Source organism: Gastrolobium bilobum, unplaced genomic scaffold (genome assembly GCF_033153095.1).
Source record: "Gastrolobium bilobum isolate Gb01-03AN ecotype WA unplaced genomic scaffold, APGP_CSIRO_Gbil_v1 utg68148, whole genome shotgun sequence".
In the NCBI taxonomy this organism is placed as follows: domain Eukaryota; kingdom Viridiplantae; phylum Streptophyta; class Magnoliopsida; order Fabales; family Fabaceae; genus Gastrolobium; species Gastrolobium bilobum.
The window spans coordinates 5,628-20,041 of NW_026896639.1; the positions used below are offsets into that span (position 1 = coordinate 5,628).

The 14,414-nt window shown below is 31.9% G+C and overlaps 1 protein-coding gene across 1 annotated transcript; it reads right to left on the reverse strand.

The window, feature by feature from the left end:
- Positions 1-12,042: 12,042 nt before the first annotated feature.
- LOC133301206 (abscisic stress-ripening protein 3-like) lies at positions 12,043-12,871 on the reverse strand. Its single transcript, XM_061500828.1, has 2 exons — positions 12,719-12,871; positions 12,043-12,225 (listed from the first exon to the last, which is right to left on the reverse strand). The coding sequence occupies exons 1-2, from the start codon at positions 12,869-12,871 to the stop codon at positions 12,043-12,045; spliced, it is 336 nt and encodes a 111-aa protein (XP_061356812.1).
- Positions 12,872-14,414: the final 1,543 nt, after the last annotated feature.

The window sequence follows — 14,414 nt, forward strand, 5'->3', positions numbered from 1 at the left end:
GTTCCTTGACCCCACAAGTCAGACCACCATTCTTCCACACTTCCATACACTCATCCACCAAAGATCCTTGGTAAACTTACCAAGAGCTATAGTCATAGTGATCCTCCTATTCAAATCAAATACTTCAACCATTTCCAAACACCTCATAGCATTTTCAGGAATGGGATCTTCATATCATATATATATTATATTATTCATATCATATTATATTATATATAATTATATCAATTTTTTATCCTAGATTGTCCCTTCTTTTCTAATGGGTTTCGAATATAAAAATCATTTATTGGTTTGTCTATTGATACCTAAGTCAAATTCACGAACTCGATTCGGTTATTCCTTTCTATGTTTATCTTAAAAATCCTCTAAGCATTTAAGCAATGATGAATCATGAATTGTCTTATGACTCATAAAACATATAAATCCATTTTTTAAACAGAAAGGCAAGTCCTGAAGAATCACATCCAGGAATGGACAGAGCAAACACCAACCCTTGAGTGACAGTGAGATGAAAGATCAGCAACCTTCACTTATCTGGGGAAAAAATCCTCTTACTGTTTAACTATGAAGAGTAGATCATTTGTTGAAAAGTTTATAATTACTCACTGGCTCAAGTTCCTTTCTGTTGAGCTATTCTTTGAAATTGGACAGCCCAATACAATATTTCTGAGTTGTTTGAGGACAACCAACAGTTTAGTTTTGGGGTGTTTGATGGGACGCAAATTTGTTCCCATCTAAGCCCATTTTGATGGCAAAATACCACACGTTCCCTCATCTTATGAGCAACTTCAGCACGAAAATCACTTGTTTTACACATTTGTGACAAAAACACAGTGGGGGAACGTATGGTAATGTATTCCTTTAAAATATATTAAAAAGGGAACAGATTGAGACGCATTTAATGCACCTGCTCCACTCATTTAATGCCTCTGTACACTTTGCAGGAAACGTGGAGTTAAAGTCTTCTAAAAGCAAGGTGGTGAACCAACTGAGCAGCTGGAAACGTGAAGAGCAGAGAATCAAGAGTTCTCATTGGCTGAAAAAGAAAGCAAGGCATGGGGCAAACTGCAAACAACAGCTAATCATCACCAAAATCTGTTCCATCCAGCAATCTGCGCAGTCTCCACACTCTGCTACCACCGTCTCGTCCCCTCATTCAAGCAACTTGCTCTAAAGGATTTACAAGACTGCCACTCCTCTTCCATCTATAAATAGGACGACCCACACACAAAAACATCATCAAATCCTGGAGAGGTTTGAAGTCCAAAAGGAAGAGATCACCTAGTAGTAGTAGTAGTAGTAGTAGTAGTAGTTAGTAGCTTAGATTTATTTTAAGTTGTAACTATAGTTAAGTGACAACCCCTCTTCTCTTCTCTGTATCAACCATTAAGACTCCTCACGAGCAATAACCCATTTTTCTCCATTTTCTGTTTCTTCTGTAAACTGTCTTTTAAATTAATATAAGTGTTTTTCTCTTCGTTCAATTCATTATCTCTTAACTAAATCTCGGGTCTATGGGACTTCAGTTGGGAATAATTATGTTTAAAATATCAGCTATGAGCTGAACTATCTGTGGAACGGGTAATCTGTGAAACTCTTAAAGAACTGTTTTCAAAACTCTTGACTGAAGCTTTTTGTATTTCTTTGGCTAAGTGAGCTATATTCATTGTGTACCAACGGAAATTGGGCACATACTGAGAAAGGAACTTCCATAAGGAAGGGATTTCAGACAGCTTAGCCATTGGGGGAAGGTAGTGTTATGACAAAAACACTACTAGTCACCTTAGGAATAAGGGGCCAACTTGTCCATTTTAAGGTTCTGTACTAAGTACCTGTTGGAGTCAAGGGAGCCGTAGGAATATGGAAACTTGTGAGCCATCTAGTCCATGAGCTGAGGAATCAGAGTTGGCAGACAAGAAATTGGGACAAAGCCAAGAAGTTCTAAGTCTTGAGCAGAGAAAACAGCTATTTAAGAGTGAATCAGTGAATCTGTTCCTTCTATTTAACTGTTATAAAACATCACCCTGTTGTCTCTTGATTATATTTATTTATGCTTTAGTAGTTTTTTTACTTTACATAATTATAACTATCAACTCCAATGATTATTATCTCACCTTCGTTTAAACAGGAAGGATTACATACATAACGCAGCGAGTAATTGTTTGCCAGCAGATTGAACCTACTGTTCGTGAGGAACGTTGTCAAGACAGTAGGGAACGTTTGACCAGACAGTTCATTTACTAACTTTTCTTCTCATTTTCATTCTTTATAAAATAGTGTAAAACAATAATTATGATTCTATCCTCGTGGGAACGATAATTTGGGCATTAATACTTCCTTTATTACTTGATGCGTGCACTTGCGCACTTGAGTTGGAACTAAGGGAACGAATCTGTGTTCTGCAAGAACAGAGGAACATCCCCTATCAGAACTTATAATTTTCCACCATCAGCAAACCACCCAACAAGTATCAAGAGGTAAGCTCTTGGTTTATGGAGTTTTCTTTTCTATGTTGTTCCACCTTGGTCCAGTGGGACTTTGGTTCTATGACTATATGACTGATAATTGTTAGATGTCAGTATAGGTGCATTAATGTAGGTCATGTATATGATATGATATGTTATGATATGATATGTTGGGATATAATATGTTATGCTATTACGTAATGTATGGACTGTGGATTTTATGTATGTATTCTATTTGGACTCATGGTGCCGAGAAGTATGATACCTTTCCAATAGACTCACGATGTCGAAAAGTGCATAATCTAATGGGCGACAAACCTGTGGAGTTTCATGTATAGCTTTCTTTGTGCGATACAGCCCCTAGAGTACAGCCCCAGATATTATATGTATATTTTATGAATCTCAATGTAGGATATAGCCCCTAGAGCATAGTCACTGGATGTGTTATATATATGTTGCAATATATGATTTCTTCTATGCTTTGTTATCTTACCTTTCATGCAAGAGGTAAACTCATGGGTGAAGACTACTCTATAAACCCTAAGTTTATGAGATTTTTTTCTCACCTTGTTTGGGGACATGTTTCAGGTAAGGCAGTAGCAGGAGAGCCCTCACAGGGCAAGGGACCCATACAGGGTTAGGACATCCATGACTGATGAAGATTTATGTTTTGGGATATCTGTATTTACATTTTATGGGCATGTTATTGTATCATGCACTATTATATAGGAACGTATGTATCTTGGGTGGATGACTGTGTTAATATGTTTATAGAGCTTGATTATGTATATGTTTTATGTTATGATGTGAGATGATATTAGTCATGGCGTGGAGCAAATTTTTGGTATATATGTATATGCATTTATGTGGATTGGACTTTTCTGTTATCATGTACAAGAATAAATAGTGGGATTTTATCCCTGATTATCCAATTTTCAGCTATTATGTTGTCTGTAAGACTCTGTTCGGATTAGTACAAGATGCTACATTCTAATAGTGCTTGACTGTTAAGTTACGGTCACAGGTCTGTTAGATAAAAAATTTGCGGAGGTATGAGACTATACAGTTTATAATAAATGAAAAATAAGTTAGGCATAAAAAATTACATAATGTAAATATAAAGGAAAAAGTTAAGTCAACAGTGATACTTTCATGTAAGTTTTTCCGCTTAAGCATTAATTATGACAAGTTTTTGTACCATATGTATGTTAACAAACCGGCTGCAGACGGGATGTTACAAAAGACTTCTCTCTATCGATAGGTATAAGACAAGGTGATTCATTGTCACCTTACCTATTTGTCATCCCGTTAGAAAAGTTATCTCACACTATTGCCACTACTGGCAATGGCAGTCTTTGGAAGCCAATTCAAGATGGGAGACGTGACCCTCATATATCCCACCTAGCATTCGCAGATGACCTCATGTTGTTCATGGAGGCGAGTGAGGAGCAAGTTGAAGTCCTTATAAAGTGTCTTAATCTCTTTGAAGATCTGTCAAGTCAGAAGTTGAATGTGGAAAAAAAACACTATATTCTTCTCTAGGTATATCAATGAGGATATGGTGAGTAGAATAATCCCTCGCAACGATTTTAAACGTGTTAGAAATATAGGTCATTATCTGGGATCCATGATGCAGCACGGAAGGGCCACTAGAGATCTATATGAAAGCATAGTTGAGAAAGTGAGGACAAAGTTAAATGCATGGCAGCAACATTGCCTTTCCCAGGCAGGGCAGATTGTTTTGGCCTAATCGGTGATGAGGGTTATACCATTCTTTCAAATGCAGAGCAGCAAAATTCCGAAAACAATATTCTTTGAAATTGAAAAAATACAGTGGAGCTTCATAAGAGGAGACAAGGAGAATTGCTGGAGATATCATAGGATTAGCTGGGAGAATATCATGCGCCCAAAAAGTTATGGTGGGCTCAACCTGAAACGCTTGGATCTAATGAATGACTCCTTCTTAGCTAAGCGTGCTTGGGAGTATCACTTATAGCCAAAGCAACTATAGGCTCAGGTATTACATTCGAAATATGAAGCTTGCAGCAGACATGGAGGTTCCTTTGTTGCTAGAAATGGAGACTCAAATCATTGGAAAAATATATGTAGGATGTGGAAGGATCTATAAGTGCATCTCTATTGGGAGTTAGGCAATGGTAGAAAGATAAACTTCTGGAAAGATAATTGCTTAAGACACCAAGTTTCTTCACAGGATGTTGTGAACAACTTAGACCAAAGTATTGACACGAATAAGAAAGTGGCTGAGATGACAACTTTAGCTGGTGAATGGGACTATAACGAGCTAAAACGATGGTTACCAAAAAACTATATTGACTTGCTTAGGGGCACATTGCTTCCTTGTAATGCAGATGGTCGTGACAGAAGGGTGTGGGACCTTTTGGGGGTAATTCTATCATAGTAAGAGCTATATACAATTGCCTTATTGAACGAAGAGGCATTGGAGTAGTTGAGTCAAAATCTGGAAAAACATTTGGTGCTGGAATGGGCCTCAGAAAGTCAAGATATTTATGTGGAAAGTAGTGCACTTCAAACTATAACCATGAGTAATATTGCTTAGTAGAGCGAAGAGGATGATTTTTGCCCCATATGCATAACAGAGAAGGAGTCAATCCTCCATGTGTTGAGAGATTGTCAGGAGGAAAAGCTCTTATGGTATAAACTAGTTCTTGGGGCTTAAATGAGTGGATCGAGAATTCTATTGGTGATGGTGTGGACTCTGTAACAGCTCGTTGTACACCGAAATTGTTAACATTTATTATGATATTAAGCGCAGATACAATCACAGCAAATCATTTAAAAATGCGAGTAAATTTTTTACTTTTCATTACGTAAGCGTTTGAAAATAATATAAAACATAATGATATAAACTGTGATCATAACTGAAATCTATACGCGAAATTAATAAAATACTTGCTTAACTATCATACACTACTTATTTTAAGTTACTAAGGGGTTCCTATAAATCCACTTAGCATAAATCCCATTTTTACGGTTTTCTGATAACTGAATATGCTTCTATTTTCTGGTCAATGTACGCAACCTAATAATCATTAATTTCTCATCTTTTAGTATTTTAAACTAGACTTAATTAAATTTCCAACAAGGTATCACACGCCTCAATTGGAGTTCTATAGCTCTGGTTATAATCGTTTGAAGTTGGACAAGCAAAACTTCCAGCCAACCCAAAATAGAGCACCAAACCTCTCTAACCATTTCTACAATTCTGGCGATTTACTAAACCAATTGCTCTAAAATTTTTATATAGTATAATAGACACCTTTAGCTTTAATTTGATGTATCATGAGCCTAATTTCAGTAATAATTGAGGGAGAAACAATTTTTGGAAGTCATAGATCCGAACAGCCCTACACTGGACCTCTTTAGGCAGTCTGTGTTATTTTTGTTTCACAGGGTGCTACACAACTCTAAATGGTACAAAAGTTTGATACAACATAGCTGACATCTCACCCTTTAAAATGGTGTATGGTAAGTTCCAATTTGACTTCTGTGGAGGGGGATATACTCTCCCAAAGCTAGCCTAAAAACTGCTCATTTATTAGAAATTTTGACGGTATCTCCTTTGTTTATTTGACTTATCCCACTTTTATCAAAGTGTGTTTTAAGCATCAAATGGTACCTAATTGACAAGGATGGCACACAAGGACCAACAAGCCTTAGTGCTCTTACAACCCATAATATTTTTACATCATTATCATTCACTTTGAAATCAATTGCTTAAGTCCATTTACATCTCATTACTAATTTCAATCACATAATTCCATTGCATGCATTTACTTCATTTGACAATACAATAATGCATCATACCCATAGAGAGAGATCGAAGAGAATATAAAGAGATATAAAGAGGGAGATAGGGATATAGAGTAAGATTTAGAGAGATAGGGAGATAGAGAAAAGTAGAAAAAGATACGATGGAGCAGGAATGGTCTGTGCCAAAACCATGCACCCATCCAACCCACTGGCCTCATGCATATAACATAAGCAAGTAATAGGTTTTTATATCTATCCAACAAAAAAGATTCTTATAGTTGCGTCTAGATTACTATCTATATATGTTTTCTATAGTTAGACAGTAAACATAAGGAAAAAAAAATATGTTGGCAGGCTAACCCGCTTATTTGGCAGGCAGGGTAGGCCGGCCCTACAGACCTCGCCCATTTTGTCACCTCCTGTCAGCATTTTGTATAAGCATGTAATAGCATTTAATATTACTCGTTTTTTAAAACGATTAGAAGTTAAAAAAATTAAAAGTTATTTTTTAAACTTTTTAGAAAATATTAAAGCTACTTTTTTTTCAGTTTTAGTTTTTTAAAAAAGTTATCTAATTATTATAGGGGAAGCATATACTTACCACTAAAGATGTTTACCACCTTTATAACCAATCTAATCACCTTTGATTTTCGTCAATCTAACGGTTATAATTTGTTTGAAATTATTGGGTTGTACTTTTTAACAAAAAAAAAATTTCCGACAAAGGAAATTGTGTTATTACATCAAAATAATGAAAGTTTAATTACTTTCTTATATATTAAATTAAAATTTACAATTTTATAAAGATTAAATTTTTATAATTTATTTTTTACAGAATGATAGATGTCATTTTTAACTTTTTTATTTAAATTTAAAATTTAAATTCTTTTGTATTAATTATACAAATTTTTTAAGAAATAATTTTTTTCTCTTTTAATTTATAATTTATATATATATATATATATTTTAAATTGGTTCTACATATATATTTAAAACGTTTATATTAAATATTTTCTTAAAAATACTTGTACGCAAATTTTTTATCTTTTTGTATTATTTTTTTAAGTTAAGTTCTTAAATTATTTTATTTTAAAATATAAATATGTCATTTCTTATTTTTTCAAATAAATTTCAAATTTAAATTATTTTTTATCAGCTATACATATAATTTTATTATTTTAAATATTTTTTGATTTTATATTAAAATTAAATTTATTATATATATCTTTTTTCTAGTTTTATAATTAATCCTAATAGGTATAATAATTAAGCTCAACAGACATAATAATAATTCTTCTTAATATGCTCAACAATTTTCCATGCAGAAAGTAGTGGGTAGAATCTTTTCCCACTATCAAGTTGAAAATTCAAATTTAAAATGTTTAAATTTTAAATACTAGATATTTTCCCTCCCAAAAGACATAATAATAAATGTTATTAGCAGACTTAGCAATTGTTTATGCAGAAAGTAGTGGAAAACATGTCAAAAAGTATGTGCACATTCTCCAAGTAATAAATTCTAGGTATTCATTTACGACATAGAAAATTTTGTTAATTACACTCTTACATCAAAAGAATGAAAGTTTAATCTCTTTCTAATATATTAAATTAAAATTTACATTTTTATAGTGTTTAATTTTTTCAATTTTTTTTACATAATGATCTTTGTCATTTTAAATTTTTTATCTAATTTTATAATTTAAAATTTTAATTCTTTTGTATTAATTGTACATATTTTTTAAAAAATAATTTTTTCTCTATTAAGTTATATTTTATAATATTTATATATATAGATATATATATATATATATATATATATATATATATAACTTTTAAATTGATTCTGCGTAATTATTTAGAACGTTTATATTTAATATTTTCTTAAAAATACTTGTACGGAAATTTATTATCTTTTTTTATTATTTTTTTAAGTTAAGTTTTTAATTTATTTTATTTTAAAGTATAAATATGTCATTTCCTATTTTTTCAATTTAATTTCAAATTTATTTTATTTTAAAGTATAAATATGATTCCTTTTTTCTCTCTCTTCCTTTATCACCATTGATCCATCTTTGTATGGTTATGATTTAGTAGCCGGAGATAAAATTATCTCAAACAGCTTGAGAAATGATAAGCCCTTTTATAATTTTAAACTTTTTTTTCCTTTAATCAATAAATTTATATTAAAATTAAATTTATTATATATATCTTTTTCTAGTTTTATAGTTAATCCTAATAAGTATAATAATTACGCCCAATAAACATAATAATAATTCTTATTACTATGCTTAACAATTTTTCATGCAGAAAGTAGTGGACGATATTAAAGGATGAATCTTATCCCACATATCAAGTTCAAAATTCAAATTTAAAAAGTTTATATTTTAAATATAAAATATATTTTTCACCCAATAGACATAATAATAAATGTTATTAATAGGCTTAACAATTTCTCATACATAAAATAGTTGAAAACATGCATAGAATGTTGCGCACATTCTCCAAGTAATAGTCTATAAAATACTTAATGCCAAACATCCTTTTACAATGCAGAAGTTGGATGATCATTAGTTACTGAATGGTCATTCATTTTAGTGGAGTTATTAATAATAATAAATAATTATTTGTTTCAAAGATTTGTGGTTTTTTTCAACAATCTAAATTATTTATGTTTCTTAAAATTAAGCCCAATAGACATTGATAGGGAATAGTTGAAGAATTGATAGGGTATAAATAACAAAAAAGAGATGTTCTTACCAAAAAGTCAAATTAATTAAAATAAGATTGTCTCATTCTTGGAAGTGGGATTATAGTGTAGGATACATAAGAAAATTGAAGAAGAAAAATCTTGAATATAAGTAATACTAAACAACAAAATATCAAGTTCGATTTCGATCTCGCTTGATACCCTTTTTCGAAGACTACAACCTCTGGTACATTTAAATCCAAGATAATCCTTGTCATATTTTTTGTATTTGTTATTCCGATTTTCAAGAACACGTAAAAGTGGGAGATATAGAGAGACAATTAGAGTATAAAAGAATTAAAAATAATTAACAAATATTAAAAAAAAACTTTTAAACCCTTTATCCTCGCAAGCTGGACTATTATGATGTTCTGAGAAGACTGATTGTTTGCCAAAAACATTCGCTCTTCATCCACATATTGTTCCCATAAAGTGACTCAAGCTTGTGACCCCTGAAACCCTTAATCCTTGCAAGCTGGACAATTACAACATTTTGAGGAGACTCATTCTTTGCCAAGAAAGACTGCTCTTTATCCACATGCTGCTCCCACAAAGTACATTCAAGCTTGTGACCCCCTATTTTTAGAAAATTTGGAAGAAAGAGATTAAACTTTCCCAATGAATGTAAGAGTGTAATTAACGGACATTCAGAAAAATAAGTTGATAAACATGATTTTTCTACCGGATACAACATTCTCACGAACGTCCCCAACACCTGACAGCAAACCGATGATGTCTATAGAAAAAGAAGTTGACCATTTATCAACGACATCAACACATAAAATATGCCAGTAAACTCAGAGACAAAAACATTACCCACTAAATAAGGAGAGTCAGCTGATTCTCTCTCTATAACGTCAAAATCAACAAAACTAAATCCATTAGTAGGAATAGTAGCATCCACAATCAATTTAACATCGGTCCTCAAGTTGAAAGACAAACGATAATCATGTCTAGTTGACCTAAAATTATCATTATTCAACCCAACTCCAAAATTTCTTATAAAATAGACATCCCCTTCACAAATTTTTTTTATGGGCATTCAGAGATCCTTTGACGGTAGCATGTATCCTTCTACCCTACAAAACAAATACATTAGATACCTTCACATCAGGGCCGTAAAAAAATGAAACGAAAAAAAAAACAAAAAAAAGTAAAAAGAAACTAACAGAACGCAAAGTATTACCTTCTCATCTAATAGATCCATGTCCAGATTGTGTCAAAATATTTATGCTGAAAATTAGGAACCTTCCAAGTCCTAACCACCCTCACCTTAATCCTCCACTCCTCCTTCGAAGAATTAAGATCCTTAATGAAATCATACCTGGAGTACATATCTGACACCAAAAAAGGTTGAGAAGATGAAGATGCAATAGATAACACATAAGAACAGGACGGGGAGGGGAAGAATCACAAAAGACGATGACCAAAGGAAAGAACCAAGCAACACATATGATATATACACACCTTCCAAAATGGAGTGGGGAAATGAACTCGCTCCACTGCCACATTGAGTTGGCTCCGAAACCGTGGATGAGAAAGAGGGAAGACTTGGAATCGTTGTGGGTCTTGGGAACCCAGCAATGCATAATGGTGCCATCGTCGAGATCTGTGGTGGTGGATTTAAGACTCGCGTTCGAGAAGGAGTAGCGGAAGCACCTGTCACGCGAAGCAGTGAAGCTGAAACATCTAGCCATCTTGTGTGCTTTTTTTTTGGATAAAAAATTATGTTGTTTCGAGAAAGTTAAGGAGAATCAGTGTTGAGTTTGATCGATTATGCAGGGAAAATGAAATGATTGGTCGATGATGGATGAAGCAGTGTTAGTGTTGCTGTCAATTGTTGCAGAGCGACAGATAGAGAACAGAGAGAGTCATTGACCAGAGGATGAGGAGGGGAAGAATCACAAAAGGCGATGACCAAAGGAAAGAACCAAGCAACACATGATATATATACACACCTTCCAAAATGGACTTGAAAAGTCTCTGAACTTCTTTTATCGTGCAGCGTACTATCATTTAAATTTACATTTAAACATTAAATGCACATAACAATTACCCATACATAAAGTAGTGGAACTTTAATCCAACTTGACCCCACAAAAATAAAGATCCCTTTTTTTCACTAATTAATATTAATTTTTGATTTAATATTAATTTTCGATTAAAAAAAATTACCAAAAGAAGAAACTTTTCAAACATTTCTCAAGTGTGAACATATTGGTGAAATTGAAGAAGAGAGTGACACATCATCAAACTTTCCAATGTTGTTTATTCCCTTAGTATGTATAATGATTCGTACCTTTGTATTTAAATTTTTCTTAAGACACATGAGTAGAGTTTGCAAAACAAAGTACCCCACGCTACGATCTTAGCTTAGGATAAGGCAATTAGATGCTCAACAAATTAAGGTAACAAATGAAATTGGATACCTTGCATATGATTGTTTCAATAGATTATATAATGGGAAAAAGGTGTGTCATTTTAAATGACACACTTTACATCTTTTCACTCTCACAAAGAGGTGAGACCTACATTTTTAAAACTTTTTTCTTCACTCTCTCTTCCATGATTTATCTCTCTCTCACTCAAAATGACACAATTTTGTGTCTTTTGAAATGATACACATTTTTTCCCTATATAATATATAGAAACTTAATTAATTAGTCTTATAACAAAAATCTTATAGAAACTAGGTACTTAGAACCATAGTTGTTAAAATCTCGATTTATCATTACGATTTTACGTTTTTACAACAACAAAAAATTCATCAAAACGATTTTACTAATATTCCAAACGCTTTTATTTTTTTTACGATTTTCTTACATTTCGATTTTATGTTTTACAATTTTTTAATCTCCTTTCAATTTTAGTTAAAATCTAGATTTTAACAATATTGCTTATAACGCAAAAACACATAGAAATAATATCGGTCAAATATATGATTTCCAATAGTTTATTCATGGCAGCTTTAATGCTTTATTTAATTAGCGCCAAACATAAGATGGATCAATTGCTATTGGAAATTGAATACATTTTGCTTCAACCCAAGAAATGATGCTTCTTTCCATGAGCTTCCTCTTCTTGTTTCTTCGCTTCTTTCTTCTCATGATGCTCATGAAAGGCAAATCCACCGGCTCCTACCGCGGCTGCCGCTGCAATCTCCTCTGCTATCTTGTGGTGGTGCGCATGCTCTGGGTCTTTCTTGGCCTCATGCTTCTCATGCTACACAAATATTAATTAAAAATATCATGTTGTATGATAATTAAAAAAATTAGTTTTTAAATACCACTGTAAATATGTAATAACAGATCATGATCTAATAAAGTTATCTAAAGACTTAATACTTTAGAGATTTAAAGTAAAATTTAGCACACAAAAAATTATAAAAAAAAAAAAGAAATAAAAATATTGCATTTAGGAAACTTTTATTTGGTTTTATAAAAAGACACAGAAGTTCGATGAAACTGATACCACATTATCCAAAAATCTTATTACTAATATACTTTTAAGGGCTTAGTAGATAATAATTTTAATTTGATCATAATTGAAATCAGACTCTAAAATAGTGTATAATAATAATAACTGATTGAAAATTAAGGGGAGTAACCGTTATGATAAGCAGTGCCATACTATGATTTCGAACAAATGGAAATATGACAACCACCATTATGATTGCAAACCACAATTTAAACCTTAAATACTAAATTTAAATTACCAAAGCGTAGGCACCAGCAGCTGCAGCTCCAAGCTCACCAAGATGCTCCAAATGCTTGTGGTGTTTCTCTTTCTCTTTGTAGTCAATGTTTTCAGCTGGCTTTTCTTCATCTTCAGAGTGGTGAAAGAAGTGGTGGTGCTTCTCTTCAGACATGGTGATTCAATGGGTGGATAGAAAATAATGATGATGCTTCCTGGTTGAGTGAGGTATTCTATTGGGAACTAATACTTATATATTTGATTACATAACATTTCTAAGGAAAGTTAAATTAAAAAATTAAAGAAAGAATTGCTTGTATAGGTATATATCTTGTATTTTGAAATATCTACTTATACGGCAATTCTCAAAAAGTATAAAATTGAAATTAGGAAAAATAATACAAAATATCCAAAAGAGTTAAACGTATCTAGATTTATCTCTTATATATGGAAATATACACATATAGGGAAATTTTAAAAAACAGTATAAAACCCAAATCGGAAAAATATCTTCCAAATCAAATCAGAGATTTTAAACATATTATAATCAGTTAATTTTTAAGGAAAGATTAAAGAATGTAGATTTTATTAAATCCCTCCTATTAGGGAATATTTTTACTCAAGAAAAAATCCAAGTATTTGTTAAAAATTCACTGGAACTTAAGTTTGATATAAGAGTAAATATCATTTTTGTCCTCAACAAAAAACACGGAACTCATTTTAATCTCATACAAAAAAAAAGTATCTATATTATTCATTTTTTAGGGACTAATGTGGGTTTTCTTTGAATTCTGAGAGACCACAATTTCAAATAACTGAAATTTCATAGGACCACAAGTTGACTTTTTTTTCTAAGGAATTAAAATAGGTTCCGTGTTTTTTGTTGAGTACCCAAAACGGTATTTACTCTTGATATATTATTAGTTGAGTTGACTAGAATTTATAAATACTCGTAGCCTAAAACAATACAAATAATTAATAGTGTTAAAGTTATCAATACTAACATGACTCATTTATTATGTGTTTAACACGACATGATAGTATAACTTAACAATTTTATAAATAATTTAAAATTAATAAATAAATAAAAAATAAAGTCTCTTTTGGGTCCCTAACAAAAAAATGTAGTCTCCACTTTTGTCCCTTACAAAAAAAAGTCAATTTTTTGTTCCTCTACAATTTCAGTTCTTTGAAAATGTGGTTCCTTAAAAATTCAATGAAAACTCAATTTAGTCCCTAAAAAAGGACTAATATAGTATTTTTTTTATAAGGGACGAAAGTGGAGACCGTATTTTATTAGGGACCCAAAAAGGGTTTTACTCTAAATAAAAAGTGGATGTGAGTGGATAAATATGTGAATTATATAATTATTTGATTTAAATTGGTCAATGGCATATCAACATAAACATAACAAATACTCATAACCCGAAAATGATACAATTTTTTTCATGTCAATTTTTAGTTGACTTGAACACAATTATAGATTGATATGAAAACAAAAATTCTTATTTGTGTTTGGATAGTGTTAGTGTATTATGTTCTGATGTGTTTGATTTATAAAATAAGTGAAGGACTTGACCGAAAAACATGTCAAGGGATAGTGCAATGTCCACCAACTTGCAGGATCAATTATTATCTCTACAAACCAACACTAGATTTTCAGTGTGCTTTGTCTGAATTCACACACTTCCTGAGAAACTTCCCAAGAGGTCAATGGC